We start from the raw sequence: 25,480 nt of genomic DNA, 5'->3' as shown, positions 1-25,480 counted from the left end.
CATCTATTCAGAATTTGTGTTACATGTGTTTGACTGCTCATTTCATTGATGATAACTGGAAACTTCAAAAAAGAATTATAAATTTTCAACAAGTTGAGGATCACAAAGGAGAAACATTGGTCGAAAAATTGAGTCGTGTTTAATTGAGTGGAACATTGATAGCATATTCACCTTAACAGTTGATAATGCTAGTTCAAATAATCTTACCATTCAATATTTGAAAACGATAACCAAAGATTGGAAGGGGACTATTTTGCAACATGAGTTTATTCATATGCGTTGTTGTGCACATATTCTTAATCTCGTTTTGAGTGATGGGTTGAAAGAAATGGATGATTCTATTGCCAACATTAGACTTGCGGTGAGATATGTGAGGTCTTCTCCTCATAGGCATGATGTTTTTAAGAAGTGTGCGGCCACACTCAAACTTGATTCAAAAGCTCTTGTATGCCTAGATGTACCAACTAGGTGGAACTCTACCTATTTGATGTTAGAGGCCGCCGAAAAGTATGAGAAGGCTTTTAACCGATTGAAGTTAGTGGATTCCAACTTTGAACTTTATTTTAAGGATGTTGATGGTGGCATAAGAAGAAGTCCGAATGAGTTGGATTGGAAAAAGTGTAGAATTTTTTTGAGGTTTCTAAAATTATTTTATGTTGCAACCAAGAAATTTTCGGGGTCCCTCTTTGTTACTTCTAATGCTTTTTACAAAGAAATGTTTGTTATTGAAAGCAAAATTAACCAATTAATTTTGAAAGAGGATGATACTTTGAGCACAATGGCAAAGACTATGAAGCTAAAGTTTAGCAAGTATTGGGGGGATGGAAGCAAAATCAATTTGTTGTTGTATGTTGCGGTGGTTCTTGATCCTACCAAAAAAATGGCATACTTGGAGTTTTGTTTTTCCAATTTGTTTCTTGGAGATAATAGGAAGGTGGAAGAGATTGTAGACAAGGTTAAGAGTTGCTTGAGTCGTTTGTATAGCCATTATGTCACACTTTATCCTTCAAATGAGAAATTTCCAAGTGTGAGTGAAGTTGTGAATATGGTGGAAGATGATGATGATGATGATCCCTATTCTTTAGTTGACTCCCAATTTAGTTCCTATTTGGAGGGGCGATGCACTAGTGGATCTAAGTCGGAATTGGAACAATATTTATCCAAGGTTGAACATTTTGCAAAGAATCAAACATTTGAGATTTTGGATTATTGGAAGTTGAATGCAACCAAATATAGGGTGTTATCACAACTTGCTCGGGATGTGTTGGCCATGCCTATTTCTACCGTTGCATCGGAGTCGGCTTTTAGTACGGGAGGACGTATTCTTGACCCATTTCGTAGTTCACTCTCGCCTTCTATGGTTGAAGCTCTTGGACGGACGACAAATTTTCCAACTATAGGCATGGGGCAATTTGAGCCATAAATTAGACTTTTTGATAACATAGTGAAATCCCGTTACATAAATTACATCATCCAATTTAAAATTAAATTTGAGAAAAAAAAAATCATACCCTAAAGAATAATATTGCAACATTCAATCTTCTACAAGTCTTGACTTCATAATATTGGAAACAAAATTTCCATTAAACATATATATTTTCCAAATTTGTTATATTTAGTGATTTTTTTTTTTTTGGTATGAAATATACATATATTAATCTTTTAAGACTATCTATACTAGAAGATCTTGAACAATTAAAAAATAAATAAAGATCAAACTAGAAAAAAGCTCCCTAAAAAAAAAACTAAGAAAATTGATATATTCTTTTTGTGATTTTTTTTGGGTCCACATTTAGTATATATTTAAAAAATTTACAAACTTTTAATGTAACAAGGCGTAAAAAGTAATAAAAAATATTTTAAAAAAATGATCAAAAAAATAAAAAAATTGTTAAGAAAAATTTCCCCAAACCCTTATTTTATTTATTTTTGGGGTAGTTTAGAGACTTGCTCAATTTTATTATTTTTGATTTTTTGAATAGCTCGGGAGAAGGGGAAGAAAGGGCAAACCCAAAACTTAACCCAATCTGTCTGGGTTTTGCACAGCCCAAAACTTCATATTAAGCATTTGTTTGGCAATGAATTTTTTAGTTAACTTTTTAATCTTTTTAATTTTTTTAGTCTAAGATTTTTTTATTCGTTTAGTAATTTTGATTGGCTTTTTAAATTTATTTATTTTTTATCTTTTTATAATTTTATAATTTTTTATTTATCATTTTGTGATTATTTAGCCAAAAATGATAACCACAGACCAAACAGGGCCCAAATGCTCTAGTTTTTGCTTTTGTGAGGTTCAGAATTTCACAACTCACCCAATATTTTTGCCCAACAAAACCCTAATCTCTCAACATCTGCGCAGCCTCTCTTCTCTTCTCATCTTACTCTCTCTCGTTCTTCCATCTCTCTCTGTGTGGCGCAACCAGATCGAATCGATTTTGCCCAAACCAAACCCTAATCTCTCAACGTCTGCACAGTGCGCAGCCTATCTCTTCTCTTCTCACTCTGTCTCGTTCTTCCATCTGTCTCTCTCTGGCGACCAGAAGCGACTGATCGACTTTCGCAAGATCGATCTTCAATGATCGGTGACCTTCGACGGCTGCTGTTGCTAAAATTAGCCGTGTAAGTTTGAATCGATCTGTAGCTCCTTTTTTGGGTTGAGACATGCTCTTGGGTATTCTTGTATTTGAAGGGAATATTGTTTCATGATACAAAAAGAAATTTTATTAAATCAATCCTGCAACCAGAGAAATTGAAGAATACCTTTTGTTTTTTTCGCAATTTAATGTTGTTGTTATGTACCCATTGATCAAATACGTATAGCCTTTTCAATAGTGTCTATTTTCATGTTTTTTTTTTTTTAAACTATTTTGTGTGTTTAAACAGGAGCTTATGATGTCCTGTACTAGGTTTGCTTTGTGTTTCTGAATTTGTGTTGCTCAAACTATGGTTTATGTTTTGTAATAAATAAATGTGTGGTTTTGCTTCTATAAGTTTCATGATTAGTTTCGTTTTTAGTGCTCTGTGAAGTTTGATTCCATCCCTAATTAAGAATCTGTTTCTGTTTTGGAATTACTTTTATTGAAGTTTGACAACAGTAGTTGAAGTTTGACAACAGTAGTTGAAGTTTGACAGCAACTTATAGAAGCAAAACCACACATTTTCTATCCATCCAGGGAATACGAAAATGTATCAAGATCTGAAACTGAATTTCTGGTTGCCGGGAATGAAGAAAGAAATTGCCGATTTTGTATCAAAATGTCTTCATTGCCAACAAGTCAAAGCCGAACATCAACGACACGCAGGCTTATTGCCGCCCTTACCGATACCGGAGTGAAAATGAGAACATATTACCATGGACTTTATCGTTGGATTACCTCGCTCTAGTAAAGGTATGGACTCAATTTGGGTTATTGTTGATAGACTGACTAAATCTGCTCATTTCTTACCTGTTAAGACAATTTATAACGCGGACAAATTGGCTATACTCTATATTGATGAAATTGTTAGACTACATGGAATGCCTGTGTCTATTGTTTCTGACAGGGATTCGAAGTTTATGTCGAGATTTTGGCAAAGCTTACAGACTGCATTGGGTACTGAATTGAGACTCAGTAGTGCTTATCATCCTCAGACCAATGGCCAGTCAGAAAGAACTATCCAGACTCTGGAGGATTTACTGAGAATGTGTGTCCTTGATTTTCAAGGAAATTGGGAAAGCCATTTGCCATTGGCTGAATTCGCCTACAACAACAGCTACCATTCAAGTATTGGTATGGCGCCTTTCAAGGCATTGTATGGCAGAAAATGTAGATCTCCGATTTGCTGGGCAGAAGTTGGAGATGGGCCTTTGCTTGGGCCCGAGATTGTTTATGAAACAACTGAGAAAGTGAAACTAATACAACAGAGACTGAAAACTGCGTAGAGCAGACAGAAGAGTTATGTCGATGTTAGAAGACGAGACAGAGAGTATGAAGTGGGTGATCACGTTTTTGTGAAAGTGACACCGATGAAAGGCCAGAATCGTTTTGGAGTCAAAGGCAAGTTAGCGTCGAGATGTGTCGAACCGTACGAGATTATCGAGAAAATCAATCCGGTGGCGTATCAAGTTGCGCTTCCTCCTGAAATGGAGCATATGCACAACGTCTTCCACATATCTATGTTGAGGGACTACCTTCGGGATCCTTTTCATGTAATAGAGCCTACTCGTGTAGTGCTGAGTGATGACTACACTTACGAGGAACGGCCCATACAGATTATGAACAGATGGATCAAGAAGTTGAGAAATAAAGAGATTCCGCTAGTGAAAATTGACTGGCAAAACCATGGTGGCGTGTATGCCACTTGGGAAAGGGAAGATGACATGGCTAAAAGATATCCTGAACTGTTCCCACTGAACCCTGTTTTCTTCCCGAATGAAGGTAACTCGAGTTTAGAAGACTAAACTCTTTTTAAGGATGGGAGACTGTAACAACCCTCGTCACTGTTTACTAATTAACCACTGATTACCGTTAAACTGAACTGATTATGACTGATAAGTGAACTGAATAAGCTACTGAACTGATCGACTAAAATTGAAACTGAATTGACTGGGTATACCTGTTTAATTGTAATTCTATCTGTTTGATTATTTGATTATCTGTTCGTGCTTTTATGTTTAAATTGCAAATTGAAGGCCTTATCGGCGGCCGAATCCGAAATTAATTGATGATTTATGATCCTTAGAATTAATGTGATTTTATGGTATATTTATCTGAAAACTGATTCGGTATGATTAAATTAGGTTAATTATTGAGAAGTTACATAGTTTGACTTAACTACAACTTTGCCATTTGAGTGGGCCACTACACCAAACCTTGTCTAAGGCTTAGTCTTGCATTACAAACATTTGCTCAGCCATTATTCTTGAGTGTATAGCCGACTAGAGAGGGAGAATAGGGAGGTAGAGTAAATTCATCTTGAATTGCTTGGAATCTTGAAGAATTGTGAGAGATTTGCCTTCTTGAGCCTCCATACCTCTAATTCAAGACTTAGGTAAGGAATTCCAACCTCTCCTTGTTGTATTTGAGCTTGTTCATGCGTGGTTCTTGAGCCTTTAGTGATTTAAGTCAAGTTTTGGTCTCATGATGTTGAATTGGAGCCTAGTTCATGCATGCATGCCTTTACTTTGAAGTTTTGAAGTTATCCTTCATGAAATTGTACATGCATGCTCATATTTTTACAATAGACCATGTTTTCACCTTGTCTTTGAAAGAATTGGCTCATTAGAGCATGAAATTGAAGCTTGAAATAGTTTAAATTCATGCATGTTTGCATGTTCTTCATATTCATGGAAATTGGTTTGAATTGGATTTATTTGAAACACCCTTGGGCTTTGATTTTACAAATTGAGCTTTGAATCATGTTAAAGTATGAGTTTTGATGTGTTTTCTGGACAATTGGCCCAAGAGGATCGAAATTTATGGTTTAAAACTTGGTTTTGAGCTTGAGGTTCAAATCTGGAATTTCCAGAATTTGGACTCACGCTCGAGCGGGGTGACAGAACGCTCGAGCTGGTAAATCTACGCTCGAGCGGAAACCTTTGTCTGCATGTCTGCTCGAGCGGATTAACCTACGCTCGAGCGTGACCCCTGTTTTCTGAAAAATCTGGAAATGCTTTTTTAAGTGCATCTTTGCATCCTCATCTCATCCTAGGCATTCTTAGGCCTAGTGTAAGGCATCTTAATGAGGATATAGATGTAGAACACACCGAGGCAATTAGGGATTAAGTTATTATCCTTCCCAACTGTGTAGCTTAGTGTGTGTTCAATCTGTAACTGTGTAGGGTTGACGACTGGGGACGCGCTCTAGCTTACTGTAGCCCAGAACTCTGTGAGTAACAACTGTGTAAAGATATGTTCAAAATGATTATCTTCTGAACAATTTAACCGTACTGCTTTCTGAACTGATACTGTTCTGAACTGTATTGTGGCATCCTTAGCAACTACTGTTTACTGTTACTGCTACAGAGATCTCTGTCGGTTTCCTCGTTGGAACCACTACTGTTACCGACTGATGGCCATCATTTACTGCTCGGTCTTTTTAAGACCTACTGTTTACTGTACTATTATGCTAATGGATGTACCACATATGACTGTATCGACTGAACGACTGAAATACTGATTTAATGAACTGTTTTCATTACTGTAAGGACATTCATTCTTAACCTTTTTACGCATTGTGTTATTCACTGGACTTTAGCTCACTGTTCATATATATATGTAGGTGTGCAGGCACCAAATCGCAGCTAGAAGCGTCGGGGTAAACTCCAGTTTTGTCAAGCCAGCCGTTGTGCCTCACTGCGAGGTTCCGAGCCTGTCAAGCTACGGCTTAGGGGTGTTTTTAAATTCCCCGTCTGTCTCTGTATCTGTCCTGTTCGACTGTATGGACTGTTACTGTACTGTTTGATAGGGATTAGGTCCCTGAACTGGATGACCGTATATATGTACATACTGTTTTGTCTGACTGCATATATTTGAATGAAAAGTCTTTTTGGCATACAGACTGTCACAGCTCATTGGACATTGTTTATTTACAGTATTGGCTTCCGCCAGCCCCTGTACTCTGTATTACTGTATTACTATTAAGCAGGCCTTCGGTAATCTCGGATTACTGGTCGGTTACGGTACTAAACCCATAGGGGCGGGTTTGGGTCGTGACAGGTGAATTTTCCTCTGTTCGAGGGTATCACCCCAAAGGAAGTTTCGGTTCAAATGATTAATCTCATTACACACCCTTATAGGGACTTTCATTGTTTTCATAGTGTATGCCAGAATGGCTGAAGTAATTGATTGTATTAGAGTGGCTCTCCCAGCCAAGGATATAGTATTGATTTTCCATCCCTCACGTCTTTTTTGCATTTTCTCCAAAATGGAGTTGAAATGGCTGCGACTAATTCTACCATGAAGAAGGGGGACCCCAAGGTACTTTCCCAGATCCCTAGTTAAAGGAATACCACACAAAGAACTGAGGGTGCGAGCATAGCTACAATTCACATTCGGAGAGACAAACATTTTGGACTTGTGAGTATTAATTTGCAGGCCAGAAATATCACTAAACTCATTAAGAGTTTCCATGATAGTCTCACAACTAGTGGGGTTCGCTGAGGCAAATAAAAGCAGATCATCCGCAAAAAAAAAAAAATGAGTGATACACAGGCCTTCTCTACCAATTGAAATTCCTTTCCAAGTTTTAAGGGCAGCCTTGTTGCAAATTATGTTAGATAAACGCTCCATACAAAGAACAAAGAGATAAGGAGACAGGTCTCCTTATCTCAAACCCTTTCCAGAAGTGAAATCCTCCAAAACCTCACCATTCCACAAAATATCAGATTGGACAATAGTTACACAACTCATAATAAGCATAATGAGATTAGGATGAAAATTGAATTCCTGGAGAGTTTGTTGCAAAAAAACTCATGAGATATTATCATAGGCCTTTTCAAGGTCAATTTTTAAAATCAAATCACCTTTTTTCTTCTTCTTGCCTATCAAAGTATGAATAATTTCCTGAGTGATAATGATGTTGTCACTGGTCGTACGGCCAGGAATAAAATTACTTTGGTTAGGTCGAACAATATTATCCAAAAAAGGTCTAATACGACTCACAATAATTTTAGTAATGATTCTATAAGTAACATTACAAAGACTAATGGGCCGAAACTGTTTAATAGACTCAGGGTTTTCAACCTTAGGAATGAGAGCAATCAAGGTCTGATTCATCTCTCTAGGGACAGAATTTGTATGAAAACAATTCTTGACAAACTCACACACTGAGGGGCCAACAATATCCCAGTAAGTATGGTAAAAAATAGCTTGAAAACCATCACTACCAGGGGCTTTGAATGCTTTTATATTCTTAATTGCACTCAAAATCTCCTCATTGGTGACCCTTTTACAGATCTCATTATTATTCTCATCCGTAAGCTTACAAGAAATTAACCCATTCCAGTGATCAAGTCTAACAGTGGGAGTGGCTTGAAAAAGGTTGATGAAAATTTTTTTAACTAAAACTTTTAAATCATGGATTTGGTCCACCCACTCACCATTGTCAAACTTGGGCATCTCAATTTTCAACCTCCTTCGTTTAATAATGGTGGAAACATGAAAATATTTAGTATTTCTATCCCCTTGAGTAATCTAGTTGGATCTAGATTTTTGGAACCACAACAGCTCCTCTTAATAAAGAGCTAAATTGTAATCAGAAATTAACTCTTTCTCGAGAATACACAGATTATGAGAAAAATTATTGGCCTGGGCTTTTTGAATTCCTTCAATACGCCCAAGAAGCCATGTTTTGTTTTTAATGAATATTTTTAAAATATAAAGTAATTTTTTTACTTTTTTAGATTCATCTTACTTCGGTGTATATAAATAGTAAAATATTTGTGAAAAAATATTTTTAAAAAATAATAAATACACAAGAATATGAAAAATATACTGAATTTTTAAATTTTTGGTATTTAGTAAATTTTTTAAAGATATATTTTTTATTTTTTAAGTGTATTTATGCTAAGTGTGCCTAAATTTTTTTAAAAATAACTTAAAATTTTTTAAAATAAAAAAAATACGAAAAAAAAATTAGAATTTTTGGGGGTGGTGACGTATATTTTAAGATGGGCAAAAATGTTATTTCACGACTAACTTGGCCCTTAAAAACGCATTAGGGTTTCTCGCCTCCCTATTCGAGCGCCAACTAAACTACAAGCCTGCGCCAAGTCTCTCCAGCCGCACCTCTTTCTCCCCGGCACAGGTTTCTCCTCAACTGTTATTCATGAATGTCATTTGAAGATTGTTAGAAGCTATTTTAGGGTTTTTGTAATCCATTATGCGATCAATTCTCTGTTTTTTTTTTTGTTTTTTTTTTGTTTAATGTTATCTGACTTTCTAGGTCTGTTGTTTGTGTTTGGTTTCTGGGATTTTTGAGAGAGAAAGGAAAGAAAATAGTTGAAGGTGGAAGAACTGAACACATTTGTGACCATGTATTCATCTTCAGGATTTAGATTGTTTTTATTGTCTTTTAAAGAAGCCTAGTTCTACTAAGTGTATGTAAATTCAAATCCCACTTTGTATATTTATCTTAAAAATGATTTATTTTGTGAAGTATTTTCCCACCCCGTTTCTTGATTGATGCATCTATATTCTTAGAAAACCCATCTTACGGTTTTTAAGTTATCCATCATGTCTTCAATTCTTTCCCCTTTGATTTTTTTTTTTTTTTTGGTTCATCTGATTATTTGATTTTCCGTTTTTATGATACAGCTATAGATCTGTTGTTTGTGTTTGGTTTCTGTGGAGAAAAAAAAAATTAAAGAAAATAGTTGAAGGTGGTAGAACTGAATCTATTTCATTCTTGTCTTTTAAAGTAGCTTAGTTCTACCAAGTTTTTGTAAGAAACATATTGTAAGATTTGTTAGTTTGTATAGGATTACTAGTTTATATTTGTCTTTAACATAAAAATTTACGCATAACACAAATTTTTACACATGCTAAATGACAAGATTTGGAAAAAGAAGAGTGCAAAATCTTTTGAGTGTGTATGTATAGTTGTTTGGGGGTGTATATGGGAAATGATATTGTAGTCTCGATTGAATGGTAGTCCTGTTTGAAGATGATCTTGTTTAGATGGGTTTGTTGTGTTCTGCTTATTATATCTTTTCTTTTGGTCATTCTTCTTGCTGAAGATCTATAACTACTTAACTTGTGTTTTTGAGGTCGGAGTTGTTTCAACTTTCAAACATTCACAATTTTCTGTGTAGTGTGCTATCTTTTGCCATGTATGATGCTGAAGTTATTATTTCCTGCTCTTTGATTGGGCCCATCCATTTCAAAACATTCACAATTATTGGATCATGTGAGAATCTCTAGATATAGTAATCTTGAGGCATAACGGTTGTGAGTGTTTTGGGACAGTGTGACAAAGTGATTTGGCAATGGAGAATCCCATGCTCTTTGATTGGATTTTGCTTCTTGACATGAACTTAATGGTTGATTTGGATGACTTGAGATGGTTCACTTCATGACCACCATAAAAAGGGAAGAAAAAAAAGAAATACCCTTATTTGCTCTATGCAATTGAAAAACAAAAGGGGAGGGAGGGGGGGAATAACTTTTCTTCTTCTTGTCTAATGGAGTTAATGGTGCAATTATGCATAAAGTATTCAATGATATATTATATACCTGTTTGAGCTCAAGGGAGCTGTATTTGGTGAATGGATTAGTCTTGCCTTTATATTATAGTGGACTATATTTCGTTTATCAGTGCCACATGCGTGAAATGAAGCTGCTTGGGTGTCTAATTTTTTCGGAGGTGGTTTGGTTGCCATTCAAATTGAACTCTGGTGCCTTAAAATCAAGATTAGATGAGTCCTTCAGAATCTGCTGTGTTCATCATATGTATCGACTCTATTATGAACATTTGTCGTAGACTTTACTTGGTAGGTTGAAACCAATTGGAATCAAAGGGGGCCTTAAATATTGTTTTTTTTGGTTTATTTCTATATTGACAAACGAACCTAAACTGAATAGCAGTTCCAAGCTTTTCACTTTATAAATTTGTTGGTGTTTGGTAGTTTTGATGTTTATTGCATATTCTCAGTAACTTGCGCAGTTATTTAATTTCAGTAAAATGGGCACTACATCAGCAAAACTATGCCTCTCTTTTTTGTAGTTACTGTCTAATGAAAATGAAAATGAAATTTATACAGAGGTTTCTTGTCTATTGTATCTGTCACATGTCTGCTGTGGTGTTCTTGTTTATGTTTTTTCTATGATGCATGTTTTTCCAGAAAGTATTTCTGAGTATCTGTTTTTCTGGTTCAGAATGGAGTCTCAGATCAAGCATGCCATCGTGGTGAAAGTTATGGGTCGCACAGGATCAAGGGGACAGGTGACCCAGGTGAGGGTCAAATTTATTGATGATCAGAACCGGTTTATCATGAGGAATGTCAAGGGACCGGTGAGGGAAGGGGATGTGCTCACCCTGCTCGAGTCTGAGAGGGAAGCAAGAAGGTTGCGCTGATCGCTTTTACGCTTGTTCTACCCACCAAGTTTTGATTGCTTGTTACGCAACGCCGCACTTACTCCATATACATTATGTTTTGATAGCTAAATTAAGACTTGAGACTTCGTATCTGAGGATGGAGATTGATGATTTGCCTTTCTTTTTTTTTGTTGTTGTTTGAGAAAAGACAATTAGTATGTTTTAGTGCTTGAGATGTTGGAGTAAAATGCTTTAAGCGATATTGAGCTTGTGGAAATTATTTCGATATTATTCTGGCATGAGGTCTATAGTTTACTAGCATCATTTCTGCAGGGTTAGTCCTTCATGAGATCTATAAGGTCTGCAAGTTAAGAAGGCTATTCTCTCTTTTCTCTCCTCTGCTGCATTGAGTGCCTGGTTATGTTATCTAAATCTAATTGTGACAAAACCAAATTGGTTGGCTTGGCCTATTTTGCCCATCTCCACCACAATCATTAGATCACCATTGCCACCACCACCTTCTCTGTTGCTGCCACTCCACCATCATGGCCACCTTGCCTTACCACCACTGCCGGGCTAGCTAGGTGAGGTTTAAGTCCCTATATATAGGTGTTACATACAGCAAGTATACTTGTTATATATAAAAGATACAGAATCAATATCCTTAATTTATTTTTATTTTTATTTTTTTTTTGATAATGCAAGTATTCCCGACCCTTCGGTTTTTCGGGAAGGCAGGACTAATCTTGCGAGGTAAGTAGTCCGGGGGAAGCCGTGTATTCTTTTCAAACTACTGCAAGCACTCACCCAATGAAGAATCGAACATGTGACCGTGCGTCTTACCCACACAGTCACGTGTGTGTCCTTACCACTAGGGCAACCTGCCCCCCAAAATCAATATGCTTAAATTAACACCTTTAAATTGATTAGTCTTGATTATTTTTAAGGACAAGACTTGGAAAAATAACAATTTTTTTAAAATATCATTTACATTATTTTTTGTTAAAATTCTATGGAAGAAATTATGTCAAAAATATTATTTTTTTATTTGATAAAAAAAAACGTTATTGGTTGGCCTTGAATACCGTCATGTAATGTCCCAATAAAGTTGTGATTGCTATGTTCCAAAAATTATAAAAAGCACTGGCATGCATGTTTAAACCATAATAATGGCACTCATTCATGATTCCAAATCCACATCAATGTCTCAACTTTTGCATAATGACCTGTACAGAATTATTGACTTCACCCGTGTGGCTGTTGCTTTTACTTAACATCAAATATTATTAAGCCAACGGGTTGTGGCATTGTGGTAAGATTTTAGAGTTTAAGTTTCAAGATTACAGGTTTAATTTTCTCTTTGGATCAATTTCTTGGGTAAAGCACTGTTGGTTAGGAGATTGGACCTCAAGGATGTCTAATCAGCTACTTGGTGTGGATTTAATGCTTCCTCGCTGTGCGAGTCCTGACTTAATCGAAACTTGCCTTGGGAGGTCGAGACAAGCTTCCAGGTTATAGTCTCTTACTCGGAACGGACAACAGGACACCCTAGTGCTCTCCTCATGGGGCGCTGCCTTGGACCTGCGAGAGGGTGGGAGGATTTTCCTATAACCAAAAAAAAAAAAAAAAAAAAAAAAAATATCAAATATTATTTCAGTAATGTTACATGTACCCTTTTTTTATATCATATTCTGAATATGATCTTATGTGTTATAATCATAATCAATAGTCCAAAATAAATAATTAACATTATTGATATTTGTGGGAGCCGGTTAAAATGGACACAGATAGACCGAATACACATTTAGATAATTGGTACATGTACTTGTCCCCGTCTTGAACGTTTTGGATGCCGAATAGATTAGTCGGCCACAAAGCCAGCTGAACGAGGGGCCGATTGGAAGTCAGGTTACGACGAAAGAAGAGCTGAGTGAGCAATCACACGACAGATTAGTAGTGGGGCCCATCCTGAGGACTAAGAGTGTATATAAATAGAAGAACAGCAACCAAAGAGAAGTATGTGAGAACTTTTACCCTTAACTTAAGATACAAGTAACTAAGAGAACATACACTGACTTAACTGTCGGAGTGCTGATTCTGGCACCCCTGATCGGAGTGTTCATTCATTTTCAGGTTACTAGCTAAGGATCTCAAGTGTCTCAGTGGATCAAAAGAGTATTTCCAAACCACTTCCCCCACAATTGGCCCCGTCTGTGGGAATACTCAACTACATCTATGGCAGAGAGATGACCTCACTCCAACAAACATGCTTGGACTGGAGACTATCGCCGCAAGACGTGCCTTGAACTTCGACTCTCTTGCCCAGAACTCACCCTCGACTTCAGCACATGAGACAGTGCAAGCGATCATGGAACAAGCGAAGCAAAACGAATAGAGGCTGGAAAACATGATCGCTGAGAACGAGCGCCTCTATCAGGATTTGGCCTTGGAAGTAGCAAAATCAAAGCAAGCTGCACGCCAAGATCCCAGACGACCTCTAAAAGAAGACGATCGACAACCTCGAGTTCGAAGACAAGAAAGTGACAGTGATTCTGACTCATTATCCCCGAAACCCAAAAGGAAGGGACAAATTGAAAGCACCAGTTCCTCCAAAGAAGTCCACGTGCACGCCATAAGTGAAGGCGAAATGGTTCAGGCGAAGAGGACCAGCATAATCCCTTTGTGCGACGGATCGTGAAGGCAATACTACCAAAAAAGTTTAAAGCCCCATCGTTCACCCTTTACGATTGGAAATCAGATCCCACTGATTACATCCGACATTACAAGCAGGCTATGACGTTGCATGCGGACGACAAGGCCCTCATGTGCCGAATATTTTCGAGCAGTTTGGGACCGTTGGCCGTCAGATGGTATTATAAATTGGAACCGGCATCGATTAAGAGCTTCCATCAACTCCAAAAATCCTTCAAGGCAAGGTTCATCACCAATGAGGTCCAGCCGAAGCACGCCGATTCTCTCTGGGCAATGCAAATCCAGTCAGGGGAAACATTACGGGCGTATTAGGCGCGCTATTGGGAATACTTTAATCTTGTGGATGATGCCTGCAACGACTCAATGGCCATCACCGCCTTTAAAATGGGGTTGCATCCTGATAATGTCCTTCGAAGTTCCTTGACTAGAAGGCTCCCCAAAACAGTCTGGCCGTTGATGAAGAAAGTCGAAGAATATTGCAAAGTTGAAGATGACGCACTGCGGGTCAAAGCCGGGCACCAAGCAATCAAGACGGCCCCATCTGAAATTATTCAGCCGATAAGTTCTGTACCATCACGGAGCCTTGAACCACGGGGCCGGGCTAAACGAGATAAAAGAAATTCGTGCCGATCAAACGACCAATGCTCCCACCGAGCTAATGAACAACTTTAAGTGGATAACAGGCGTGCAAGGCGCGCGGCCAAGAAATATACAGAGTTGTCGGAGCCGATCAGCACGGTCATGACTAAAATTCAACATCTGTCGTTCTTCAAGTGGCCGTCCAAGATGGTGGGACCCCCTGACATAAGGAGACGGGATAGGCGGTGCGAATATCACAAAGATCACGGTCATGATACCGACAGTTACTATGCTTTGAAAGACCACCCTGAGGAGTTGGTACAAGACGGTCGGCTCCAGCAACACGTCCGAAAAAATAACTCAACCAAAACAGTTGCCCTAAGGCAGGATTCTCCTCCGCTCGGGGTAATCCATATGATATACAGCCTGCCGACAGCCCCCGCCGTACATTTAATTCAGTCTCATCCTGGCCCCCAAAAGCAAACCACACCAGCAAAACGGCCCTATGAAGCTCCAAGTATTACCTTCGGCGATTCTGATTTGATCGGCATAACACTCCCCCACATTGATCCATTGGTCATCGAACTACGCGTAAATCGATTCACCGTTGAACGCGTTCTCATAGACTAGGGGAGTACTTTGGAGGTTATGTATTACAAGACCTTCATCAAACTCGGGTTCACTGAGTCGGACCTGTCTCCGGCTCCTTATCCGTTATTCGGCTTCAATGCTAATCCAGAATACCCGTTGAGCAGAATCACGCTATCAGTTCAAGCGGGCTCTCGAACATTAGATGTGGAGTTCTAGGTTATTAAGCTGCCTTTGTTGTATAATCCTATCATGGGACGAACTTGGCTACATGCCATGCATGCCATGCCCAACACCTATCATCAACTGCTCCGCTGCTTGTCTGAACGAGGCATCGAACAAATCCGTGGTTCCCAGAAATCGGCACAAGCATATTATCTTCTCACCGCAGAGACACCAAGAGAGCTGAAGGTGAACTCTATTGAGGTGCCGGATCACGAGAGCCTGGACGATGTTGGACGGCACCCAAGTGAAAAGGCCACGGAAGCCCTAGACCGAGTTGAAATTGATGAGGATCCTGACAGGTTCGTCATGGTCGGCGCCTCCTTAAATAAAACTGACAGGCAGTAGCTAATTACTTTCTTGCTCGACAACCTTGATGTATTCGCATGGTCACCGTATAAGATACCAGGGGTGGATCCATCTGTTTCTGAGCACTGTCTGAATGTTGACCCTAAATGTAAGTCGATTATTCAGAGAAGCCGGCGGTCAGCCGCTAGGAATGGCAACGGGGCGGGGCGGGGTGGGGTCGGGGACCACACTCCCCGTCCCCGATCCCCGATAGTGAGAAATTTCCCGTCCCCGTCCCCGATCCCCGACGGGGACCCCATATCCCCCCCGCCCCTGTTCCCAATCGGGGATTGGGTATCCCCGACCCCGCAAATTCCCCGACCGAATTACAGTATTTTTTTTTTCAAAAAACAATTTTAAACATCCTATTAAGAATCTGTACATGTTTTAAAATTAAAAGAACTTTCATCCTATCACAAAGAACTTAAAAAATCAATACATAATCTGTACATATTTAAAAAATCCTATCACAAAGAACTTTCATCCTATCACAAAGAACTTAAAAAATCAATACATAATTTGTCAAGCTAAAAAATCAATATATAATTTTAAAATTTTCAAGCTAAAAAGTCTGTCAAGCTAAAAAATCAATACATAATCTGTCGAGCTAAAAAATAATAAATAATTTAAAAATTTTCAAGCTAAAAAATCTGTCAAGCTAAAATCAATACATAATTTGTCAAGCTAAAAAATCAATACATAATCTGTCAACATATTCAAGTAAGATAGGCTACCCAAAAAATTCAACATAATCTGCCAACATATACAAATCAATAAATCTGTCTGGCAGCATCTATCAAATATTCAATAAAATAGCATCCTGTAGCAAGAAAATTCAGCAGCCCATACACAACCCACACACAAAACATCCTGTAGCAACAAAATAGCACAAACAAAACATCTGTCCAGCAGCCCACATACATAAGAAAATTTAACAAGTAGCAAAGAGAATAATTAATCCCAAGCACAACCCGCAAGGGATAGGTTACCCAAAAATTAAAATTAAAAATATAAAAAAATATCCATTACAACATAAAAAATCAAATCCATTGTTTCTCTACAAACCACACAACTTCCATCATCTCCTTCAACTTGAACTCCTGTTAAATAACAAAAAGAAAAAAACAAATAATTAATACTAATAATGAAATGTAAAAAATGTTAACAATTAAAACAAAAAAGATGACAACTAACACAAAAGTGACACATGACTAATCCGACTCGATCTCATCATCATCATATATAGTTGCATAGCCCATCGATTCCAATGTTGAATTTCCTAAAAAGTAAAGAATATAAATTCAATATTGAAATTATTCCATGGTAATATAAATTATTCGATCCCATCATCATCATATATAGGTAAATTTAGTATTGAAATGTTGTGACGCGTCACTCTCAAATGGTACTTGAGAGTTAACGGGTACTTGAGAATTAACGGGTACTTCAAAGTTAACTGGTGCTTGAGAGTTAACATCTGACATTTTTAACCTTTATAAAAATAATATGGATTGAATTAATATTAACAAAGGTAACATAAAAGTAGATTACTGGAACTAAGAAAGAAATTAATAATAACTAATAACATGGATTGAATTAATGGAATTGAGAAACAAATTAACTAAACATCAATTTTCTTTTTTCTTTATTAACAAAACTACGCTATGATTCCATTAATAATAGTTTTTTCTTACATTAATGATTACCAAACCAAGTAACCGTCACTCTAACTCCTATAAATATGTCATGGTGAACATGCTTGCCAAACTATTATTTAAAAGAGTAAATTATGTTAAAATAAGGACAACTTTTTATTTTTTTGATTAAGTCCTTGAGTTAATTTTTTTTTTTTGTTTTTTAATTAAACCCTTAAGTTAGTCGTCAAATACATTATATAGGCCCTAACTAAAGGATAAACTAAGAAAACTCAGCATAAATTTATTTTTCTAATATTAAAATGACCCCCCAAAAAAATCATAGAACTAACACTATCTTTCACCATTTCTCATGTTATCAATGGATTTTTTTTATACTAGGAAAAAGGTTTTAGAATTAAATTTATCGATTTATCCTTTAAATTAGTCCTATTTGATAAACTTAATTGCCAAAAAAGGATAGAATGTCACATAAGGGTAAAACTGAATCAATTCGAGAAGTTAGAGAATTATTTGAATGAAAATTTAGTCTAGAAACTTAATATAAAAAAAAAAATTAAAAACGGTGGTAACAAAAATTAAACTACCTGACATTTTTTTAAAAAAAGTTACAACATTTATTTTAAATAAAAATTTAACAAAGCTATGTCCAGTAGACTAAGGGAAAAAAGATATCTTCTACTTTTTATTTCAACTTCAACTAAGGGAAAAAAGAAATAGCCAACAACAACAGTATTGATATGGAAAAGCAAATATATATATATATATATATATATGTATGCATGCATTTGAAGAAAATAACCAATCTAACTATTAAAAAAAATATAAATAAATAATAAATAATTATAATTTTTTTTAAAAAAAAAGTCTACCACAAACAATATTGCTGGAATAGTGCAATGCGTAACATTTTGTATTAAGATCAATTCATAGTTCTAATATTTCTTTCTTTTTCTTTCTTTTCCTTCATCTTTCTATCACCAACTCCCAATTTTGCTTTCCCGAAGATAGGAATCAAAGAGAAGAAGTTCAGAGCAGATAATTTCAACTTCAGAACACACCAGATTAACAAATTAACTTTCAACTTTCAACAAATTAACAAATTTCAACTTTCAACAAATTAACAAATTAACAATTCAACTACAAACAGATATCTTCAACATCATCATCTTCAATAATGAACAATGAACAATAATTCCTACACAGAATAACATCATCAACATCATCATCTTCAATAACATATAAAATAAACAGATCTAAACAGATCTTCAATAAAAATAATCCTTCAGATTCATAATAAAGAAATATATAAACAGATATATTTATATATATATATATAAAATAAATAAATTTAGAGGAAAAAAAAAAGCAGAGGTTGAAGAAACATATCTATACACTCAGATATACAGATCTAAAATAAACAGATCTATACACTCAGATATATATATATATATATATATAACAATGGAAGGGTGAGTTTGAAAATGTCATTGAAATTAATGGTTTAGATCTATCTAATTTAAAAAGCAATGGCTCAGATTTATTCTTAAAAATATATCTCTCACAAACTATCTTTAATGGTTCAGATTTGTCCAATTTAAAAACACTGGCTAAGATTGAAAAGAGTTTCAATGGTCTAGATTTATCAATCACTAAAATTCAATGGTTTAGATTTGTTTACCAATCTACTCTTACCAACCCACTGCACTTACCAGGTAAGGCACTCTTTACATCATATGTATCATCTGTATCAATGAACAAAGAGCTCTGAGAAAGCTTTGAAGAAGGAAGAACAAAGCTCAATCGAAAGCTCTCTTCTCCACCATCACCAGGTAGGCTCATCCCGTCATCCCCACCTTCAGTTTGTTTTTTCCTGAAGCAAAAATGTGTTTCTTCAAACATTCGGAGGGTTTGTTTTTGAAGCAAAAATGTATTTGTTTTTTCAAAAAAAATTCTGAAGCATTTGGAGGGTTTGATTTGTTTTTTCAAAAAGATTTGTTTCTTCAAGCAAAAATTCTGAAGCAAAATTTATCTCTGAAGCAAAAATTCTAAAGCAAAACATTTGTTTATGGGTCAAGATGATTTGTTTGTGTTTCTTCACTTACTCTGCCTCTCTTTCCCATGTTAAGAGATGGATTCATCTCTTTCTTTTATTGAACCCTTCATTGATTTCATTTAAATGTGTCTATGAATTTTATTCTGTCATGAACAATAGTAGGTGTGTATTGGGTTAGATTGGGTATTGAATTAGATTGGATTAGGCTTTTTTAAGATTGTTTAATCTCTTTGATTTGTGTTTTGTACTAAGATTATGAGACAAAAAAATTTAACAATTCTGTAAGTTTGATCAATAGCGTGTTGGCTATAAGTTGATTCTAGGGTATGTAAGTTTGATAAATTTGAGTTTAAATCAACCTTCTTAGGAATCAACCTTCAAAAACATTTGTTTCTTCAAGCAAAAATTCAGAAGCAAAAATTAACTCCGAAGCAAAAATTCTGAAGCAAAACATTTGTTTATAGGCCAAGATGATTTGTTTGTTTTAGATTTGTTTGTGTTTCTTCACTTACTCTGCCTCTCTTTCCCATGTTAAGAGATGGATTCATCTCTTTCTTTTATTGAACCCTTCATTGATTTCATTGAAATGTGTCTATGTATTTTATTCTGTCATATTGTTTTTGTGATATTCTGTCATATTGTCTATGTATATGTATTTCATTCATTATGATATTGTCATATTTTATTCTTTCCCATATTTTATTCTGTCATATTGTCTATGTATTTCATTCATTGTGATATTGTTTTTGTGATATGGGTTAGATTGGGTACTGAATTAGATTGGATTAGGTTTTTTTAAGATTGTTTAATCTCTTTGATTTGTGTTTTGTACTAAGATTATGGTACAAAAAAATTTAACAATTTTATAAGTTTAATCAATAGCGTGTTGGCCACAAAAGTATTTAACAATTCTATAAGTTTAACAATTTAGATTATGATTTGTGTTTTGTATAAGTTTGATCAAGTTTGATTAAATTGATCACAAAAACAATTCTATAGAAAAACAATATCACAAAAATAAAGCTAAATTTGATCAAACAATATCACAAAAACAGACAATATCATTATCAGGTGGGTTGGATATGGGTTTTCAATTCTGATTGCTATTTTTTAGTCTCTTTGGAAGTTTCGGAATGAATGTATTTTTAACGGAGCATGTGTAGAGTGGGTAAAGGTGTTGGATTTTTCCAAGGTCAAGATTTGTTTGTGATTGAGGGATGGAGATTGTTTGGAGTTTATTTCAATATCTGACTTTGTTATTAATTTTTAAGAAATCTTGAGGGGCTTTGTTCTATAGATGGGGTTGGTGATTGTGGCTTTATTTTTGGATCTTTGGGATGTTCTCAACTTGATCAAACAATATCACAAAAACAAACCCAAAAATGAAAAAAAAAAAATTTGATTAAACAAGCTAAAATTTATAAGTTTGATTCACCAAGTGGGACCCTGTTTGCACCCTGTTTTATTTATAGCAAAAAGATCTGGTGCCAACAAGAGGGGTTTGCACCCTGTTTGCGCCCTGTTTTATTTATAGGGCTGTTTGCACCCTGTTTTATTTTGTTGCATAATCAAAAGCCCATTTTATTTTGCACCATGTTTTTGGTGATAAAAATTCTTATAATCTTTAATAGCAAAAACAAAAATGTTAAACATTTTAAAATTTTTATCAAATGTTAAACAAAATAGATTGGGTTTCAACAAATGTTAAAATTTTTATTGTGTTTTTTTGTTTAATAATCAATTGGGTTTCAACACCCACTTCTCTCTCTCTCTACCAAATGGGGGTTAAGGAAAAATGGATTTCAAATTAAAAATCATTTTTATTGCATCTTAGTTAAATGGGTTGAGACTCTCTGCAAGTATCAATGGTCATAATTATCAATAGTCATATTTTTACTCACCAAATATGGGTTGAAAAAATGTCGGTTTGTCAGAATTTTTAAAATTTTATCAAATGTCTCAAAATACAAAATAAAATTCTGTATTGTGTTTTTTTTCTTTAATAATCAATTGGGTTTCAACACCCGCTTCTCTCTCTCTCTCTCTCTCTCTCTCTCTATCAAATGGGGTTAAGGAAAAATGGATTTCATGTTAAGAATTATTTTTATTTCATCTTATGGGTTGAGACTCTCTTTAAAAAAAAATTCTGAAGCAAAAATCTCATTGAACCCTACCAATGACAAACCGAAATTGAAATTGAAACATTATAGGGATGAAATTGAAACATTAAATTGAAACCCAAAAGATCTAGTGCCAACAAGAGGGGTTTGCACCCTGTTTTATTTATAGGGCTGTTTGCACCATGTTTTATTTTGTTGCATAATCAAAAGCCCATTTTATTTTGCACCATGTTTTTAGTGATAAAAATTCTTATAATCTTTAATAGCAAAAACAAAAATGTTAAACATTTTAAAATTTTTATCAAATGTTAAACAAAATAGATTGGGTTTCAACAAATGTTAAAATTTTGTATTGTGTTTTTTTGTTTAGTAATCAATTGGGTTTCAACACCCACTTCTCTGTCTCTCTATCAAATGGGGGTTAAGGAAAAATGGATTTCAAATTAAGAATCATTTTTATTGCATCTTAGTTAAATGGGTTGAGACTCTCTACAATTATCAATGGTCATAATTATCAATAGTCATATTTTTACTCACCAAATATGGGTTGAAAAAATGTCGGTTTGTCAGAATTTTTAAAATTTTATCAAATGTCTCAAAATACAAAATAAAATTCTGTATTGTGTTTTTTTTCTTTAATAATCAATTGGGTTTCAACACCCGCTTCTCTCTCTCTCTCTCTCTCTCTATCAAACGGGGGTTAAGGAAAAATGGATTTCATGTTAAGAATTATTTTTATTTCATCTTATGGGTTGAGACTCTCTTTTAAAAAAAAATTCTGAAGCAAAAATCTCATTGAACCCTACCAATGACAAACCGAAATTGAAATTGAAACATTATAGGAATGAAATTGAAACATTAAATTAAAACCCAAAAGATCTGGTGCCAACAAGAGGGGTTTGCACCCTGTTTTATTTTGTTGCATAATCAAAAGCCCATTTTATTTTGCACCCTGTTTTTGGTGATAAAAATTATTTTAATCTTTTATAGCAAAAACAAAAATGTTAAACATTTTAAAATTTTTATCAAATGTTAAACAAAATAGATTGGGTTTCAACAAATGTTAAAATTTTGTATTGTGCTTTTTTGTTTAATAATCAATTGGGTTTCAACACCCACTTCTCTCTCTCTATCAAATGGGGGTTAAGGAAAAATGGATTTCAAATTAAGAATCATTTTTATTTCATCTTAGTTAAATGGGTTGAGACTTTATTTAATTATCAATAGTCTTATTTTTACTCACCAAATATGGGTTGACAAAATGACAGTTTGTCAGAATTTTAAAATTTTTATCAATTGTCTCAAATGTCTCAAAATACAAAATGAAATTCAGTATTGTGTTTTTTTTCTTTAATAATCAATTGGGTTTTAACACCCACTTCTCTCTCTCTCTCAAATGGGGGTTAAGGAAAAATGGATTTCATGTTAAGAATCATTTTTATTTCATCTTAGTTAAATGGGTTGAGACTCTCTTTAATTATCAATGGTCATAATTATCAATAGTCATATTTTTACTCACCAAATATGGGTTGACAAAATGACGGTTTGTCAGAATTTTTTATTTTTGTGATTTTTTTTTTTGTTCTTTTTCAATTTTTTGTTTGATTTCTGATTGTGTTTTGTTCTTACTTGCAGATTGTTTCTCGACGCTCTGGTTAGTACTCCAATCTCTGTTTTTTTAGATTTTCTCTCCCTCTCTCTCTCTTTTTTAAGTTTGACAGTTGATTGTTGAGAGAAAGAGAAAAATGAAGTTTGAATCTTATGCATTGTTGCTTGGTATGTGAGAAAAAAGAAGGAAAAGGAAATTGAAAGTTTTAACTTTCTTTACCGTTTCATTGCTTATAAAACATATAATTAAAAATAAATAAATAAATAGAACTTGTAACGCCATCAAAATAATAACATTAAAACCCATCAACTTAGACATGCATTGATACAAAGAAACCAACCATCTTTCCATTAATCTGAATAGTTCTTACAAAAGTATTACATGTTAACAACAAAAGCAAATGCCCTACGGGCTTACAGCTTTACAAGTTAACACTTGGTTACAAAAAGAAGAGTGCTAACTCAATACATATTAAGCCCTTGGCTTGAATTCACATGTAATACATCAAAAGAAAGCAAATAACAAGCAGTCTGTCTGCCTCTAGCCTCCCAAGCTATGTCCTTGGAGGTGGCATGTTACCTATACCTAAAAATGATGTCCCATAAAGGGTGAGCCACAGCCCGGTAGAAATACACTAAACCAGCCATGAACAATGACTAAAAGATTAGTAGTTGATAGATGGTCAACACAGATACATCCACATATATCACATTTCGATTTCATGACATTAAGTCCATGTTACATTTCATTTCCCATGTCTTTTCCAATTTTGAGTTTGAAAACAAGGCTCAACACCTAGCCAAATAACTTAATGAGATTTAGACTCATCTTTAAAACACTTTCAAAATTCATGAGGGATACACATTTTAATGCTGTATCAAGAACACATAAACCATTCCCACACTTTGCGAAAGATACACATTTCGGTACTGTATCAACATAACATAGAATCACTTCTATACTTTACAATTGATGACGATATACATTTTAGTGCTATATCGAATCAATCCAAACACTTCCATAACCAACACTTGATACACATTGTAATGCTGTATCAATATCACACAAAATCCGATTTAGAGGTCCATCCTCTATCTTCCCCTAAACCGTGGAGTACATCCCCTATCTCCTCCCACACGACACATGTATACAAACATAGATCATATACAATCAATCAATACATAGAATTAATGTATTATTCCAGTTGCTATATTAAATAGCATACTCATTCGATTAGTTTTAGTTTGCCTAATCATCATGCAGTGTCTACAACAATCAAGACTATCCTCCACCGATAGCCCAAAGTAGTTATTTCTATATTGAAAATAAATGCACCAAATGGATATATAATCAACATTTCAATTAGGTGAGCGATGAACGAATCTAACTACACCCTTTAATCTCATCCACATCCAATTGCGACATTCTCAATTTAATTTCTCTTTTCTTCAAATTAATTATACCAATTAATTTATCAATGTAATTAGAGCATTTCTCATAATTAACATCACAACCCTAAGGTTCCATTCTCATCAATAAACCAATATTGATCTCATTTCTCTATGCCAAACATGCATATAAGTTTATATAAACAAAACCCCAACTTTTGTAAAATTACACAAAGGCCCAAACTTTCTCAAAATTACCCAACAACCCCCAATTCATCAAAATACTAAAATTCAAAGACAAAACTTATGAGAAGGAGTAGGATATCCCTACCTCGAAGTTAGAGCTTAAACGAGAAAGTTGAAGAAAATCAAAATGCTCCAAACTCAAAGATCCACGGATCAAAATGGAACCCTCGACGATTAACACACTTTTTACAAAGGCCGGAGGATAGTGAGACACTCTAACTAGATCAAACCCTAGAGAGAAGGGAGTTTCTAGAGAGAGGAGCTCTTAAAATGTCTTTTTAGAAAGTAAGAGAGAGAATGTAGAAAGTGATTTTAAAATGCCCAGCTGCCAACTGATATACGACATTACCGCTCGAGCGGAGAACACAACGCTCGAGTGTCAAGAACAAAAAAATGGGTATGCTCGAGCGCAAGAAGGCCCGCTCGTCGCCCAGACACAAGAATAAAGTATATCCGCTCGAGCGCGTCCACTCGGGCGTGGATTTCCCCCTCCCAGAACTTACATAAAAAAGGACTACCCGCTCGAGCGCCAGAGTACCCGCTCGAGCGCAACCGCTCGAGCGTAGAGAAACCCGCTCGAGCGTAAAAATCACACCTGCAGAAGTTTTGCAGGGACACGAAATACTGGGAGTGTGCAATCTCCGCTCGAGCGTAACAAGGCCCGCTCGAGCGGAACGACTAAAAACCTAGCAACAAGATTTTAGACCAGGGTTCAACCCACCTGTTCGAAACATGCCCAACACATCCTAAAACTCAAACGAATGGAATTAAAGGACGATAACAAGATAGATATAACTATCAACTCCACGGAACCGAGTCCGGAATACAACAGAACAATAAAGGGACAACCGGGATCGCTATAGAACTTATGAATGGAAAGTATGGAAAAATTGGTTAATGAAAGATATTTTTGATTAAATAAACTACTGTGTAGTACTCAT

The 25,480-nt window shown here is 35.4% G+C and overlaps 1 protein-coding gene and 1 non-coding gene across 2 annotated transcripts; both read left to right on the top strand.

Annotated features, from left to right (window-relative positions):
• Nucleotides 1-328: 328 nt before the first annotated feature.
• LOC145801526 (zinc finger BED domain-containing protein RICESLEEPER 2-like) lies at nt 329-1,423 on the top strand. Its single transcript, XM_082893282.1, has one exon. It carries the CDS (start codon nt 329-331, stop codon nt 1,421-1,423), a length of 1,095 nt encoding a protein of 364 aa, XP_082749408.1.
• A 7,227-nt stretch (nt 1,424-8,650) lies between these two features.
• LOC114272799 (uncharacterized) lies at nt 8,651-11,293 on the top strand. The gene is made up of 2 exons (XR_014343054.1): nt 8,651-8,787; nt 10,857-11,293. It is a non-coding gene; the product is annotated as an uncharacterized LOC114272799 (transcript).
• The last annotated feature ends 14,187 nt before the right edge of the window (nt 11,294-25,480 follow it).

This window comes from Camellia sinensis, chromosome 10 (genome assembly GCF_055761805.1).
Source record: "Camellia sinensis isolate YWXY chromosome 10, ASM5576180v1, whole genome shotgun sequence".
NCBI lineage: Eukaryota > Viridiplantae > Streptophyta > Magnoliopsida > Ericales > Theaceae > Camellia > Camellia sinensis.
This window is presented reverse-complemented; position numbering and strand designations above follow the sequence as displayed.

Coding starts and splice junctions, on each gene's coding strand:
- LOC145801526 (XM_082893282.1), top strand. CDS start 329: ATGGATGATTCTATTGCCAACATTAGACTTGCGGTGAGATATGTGAGG.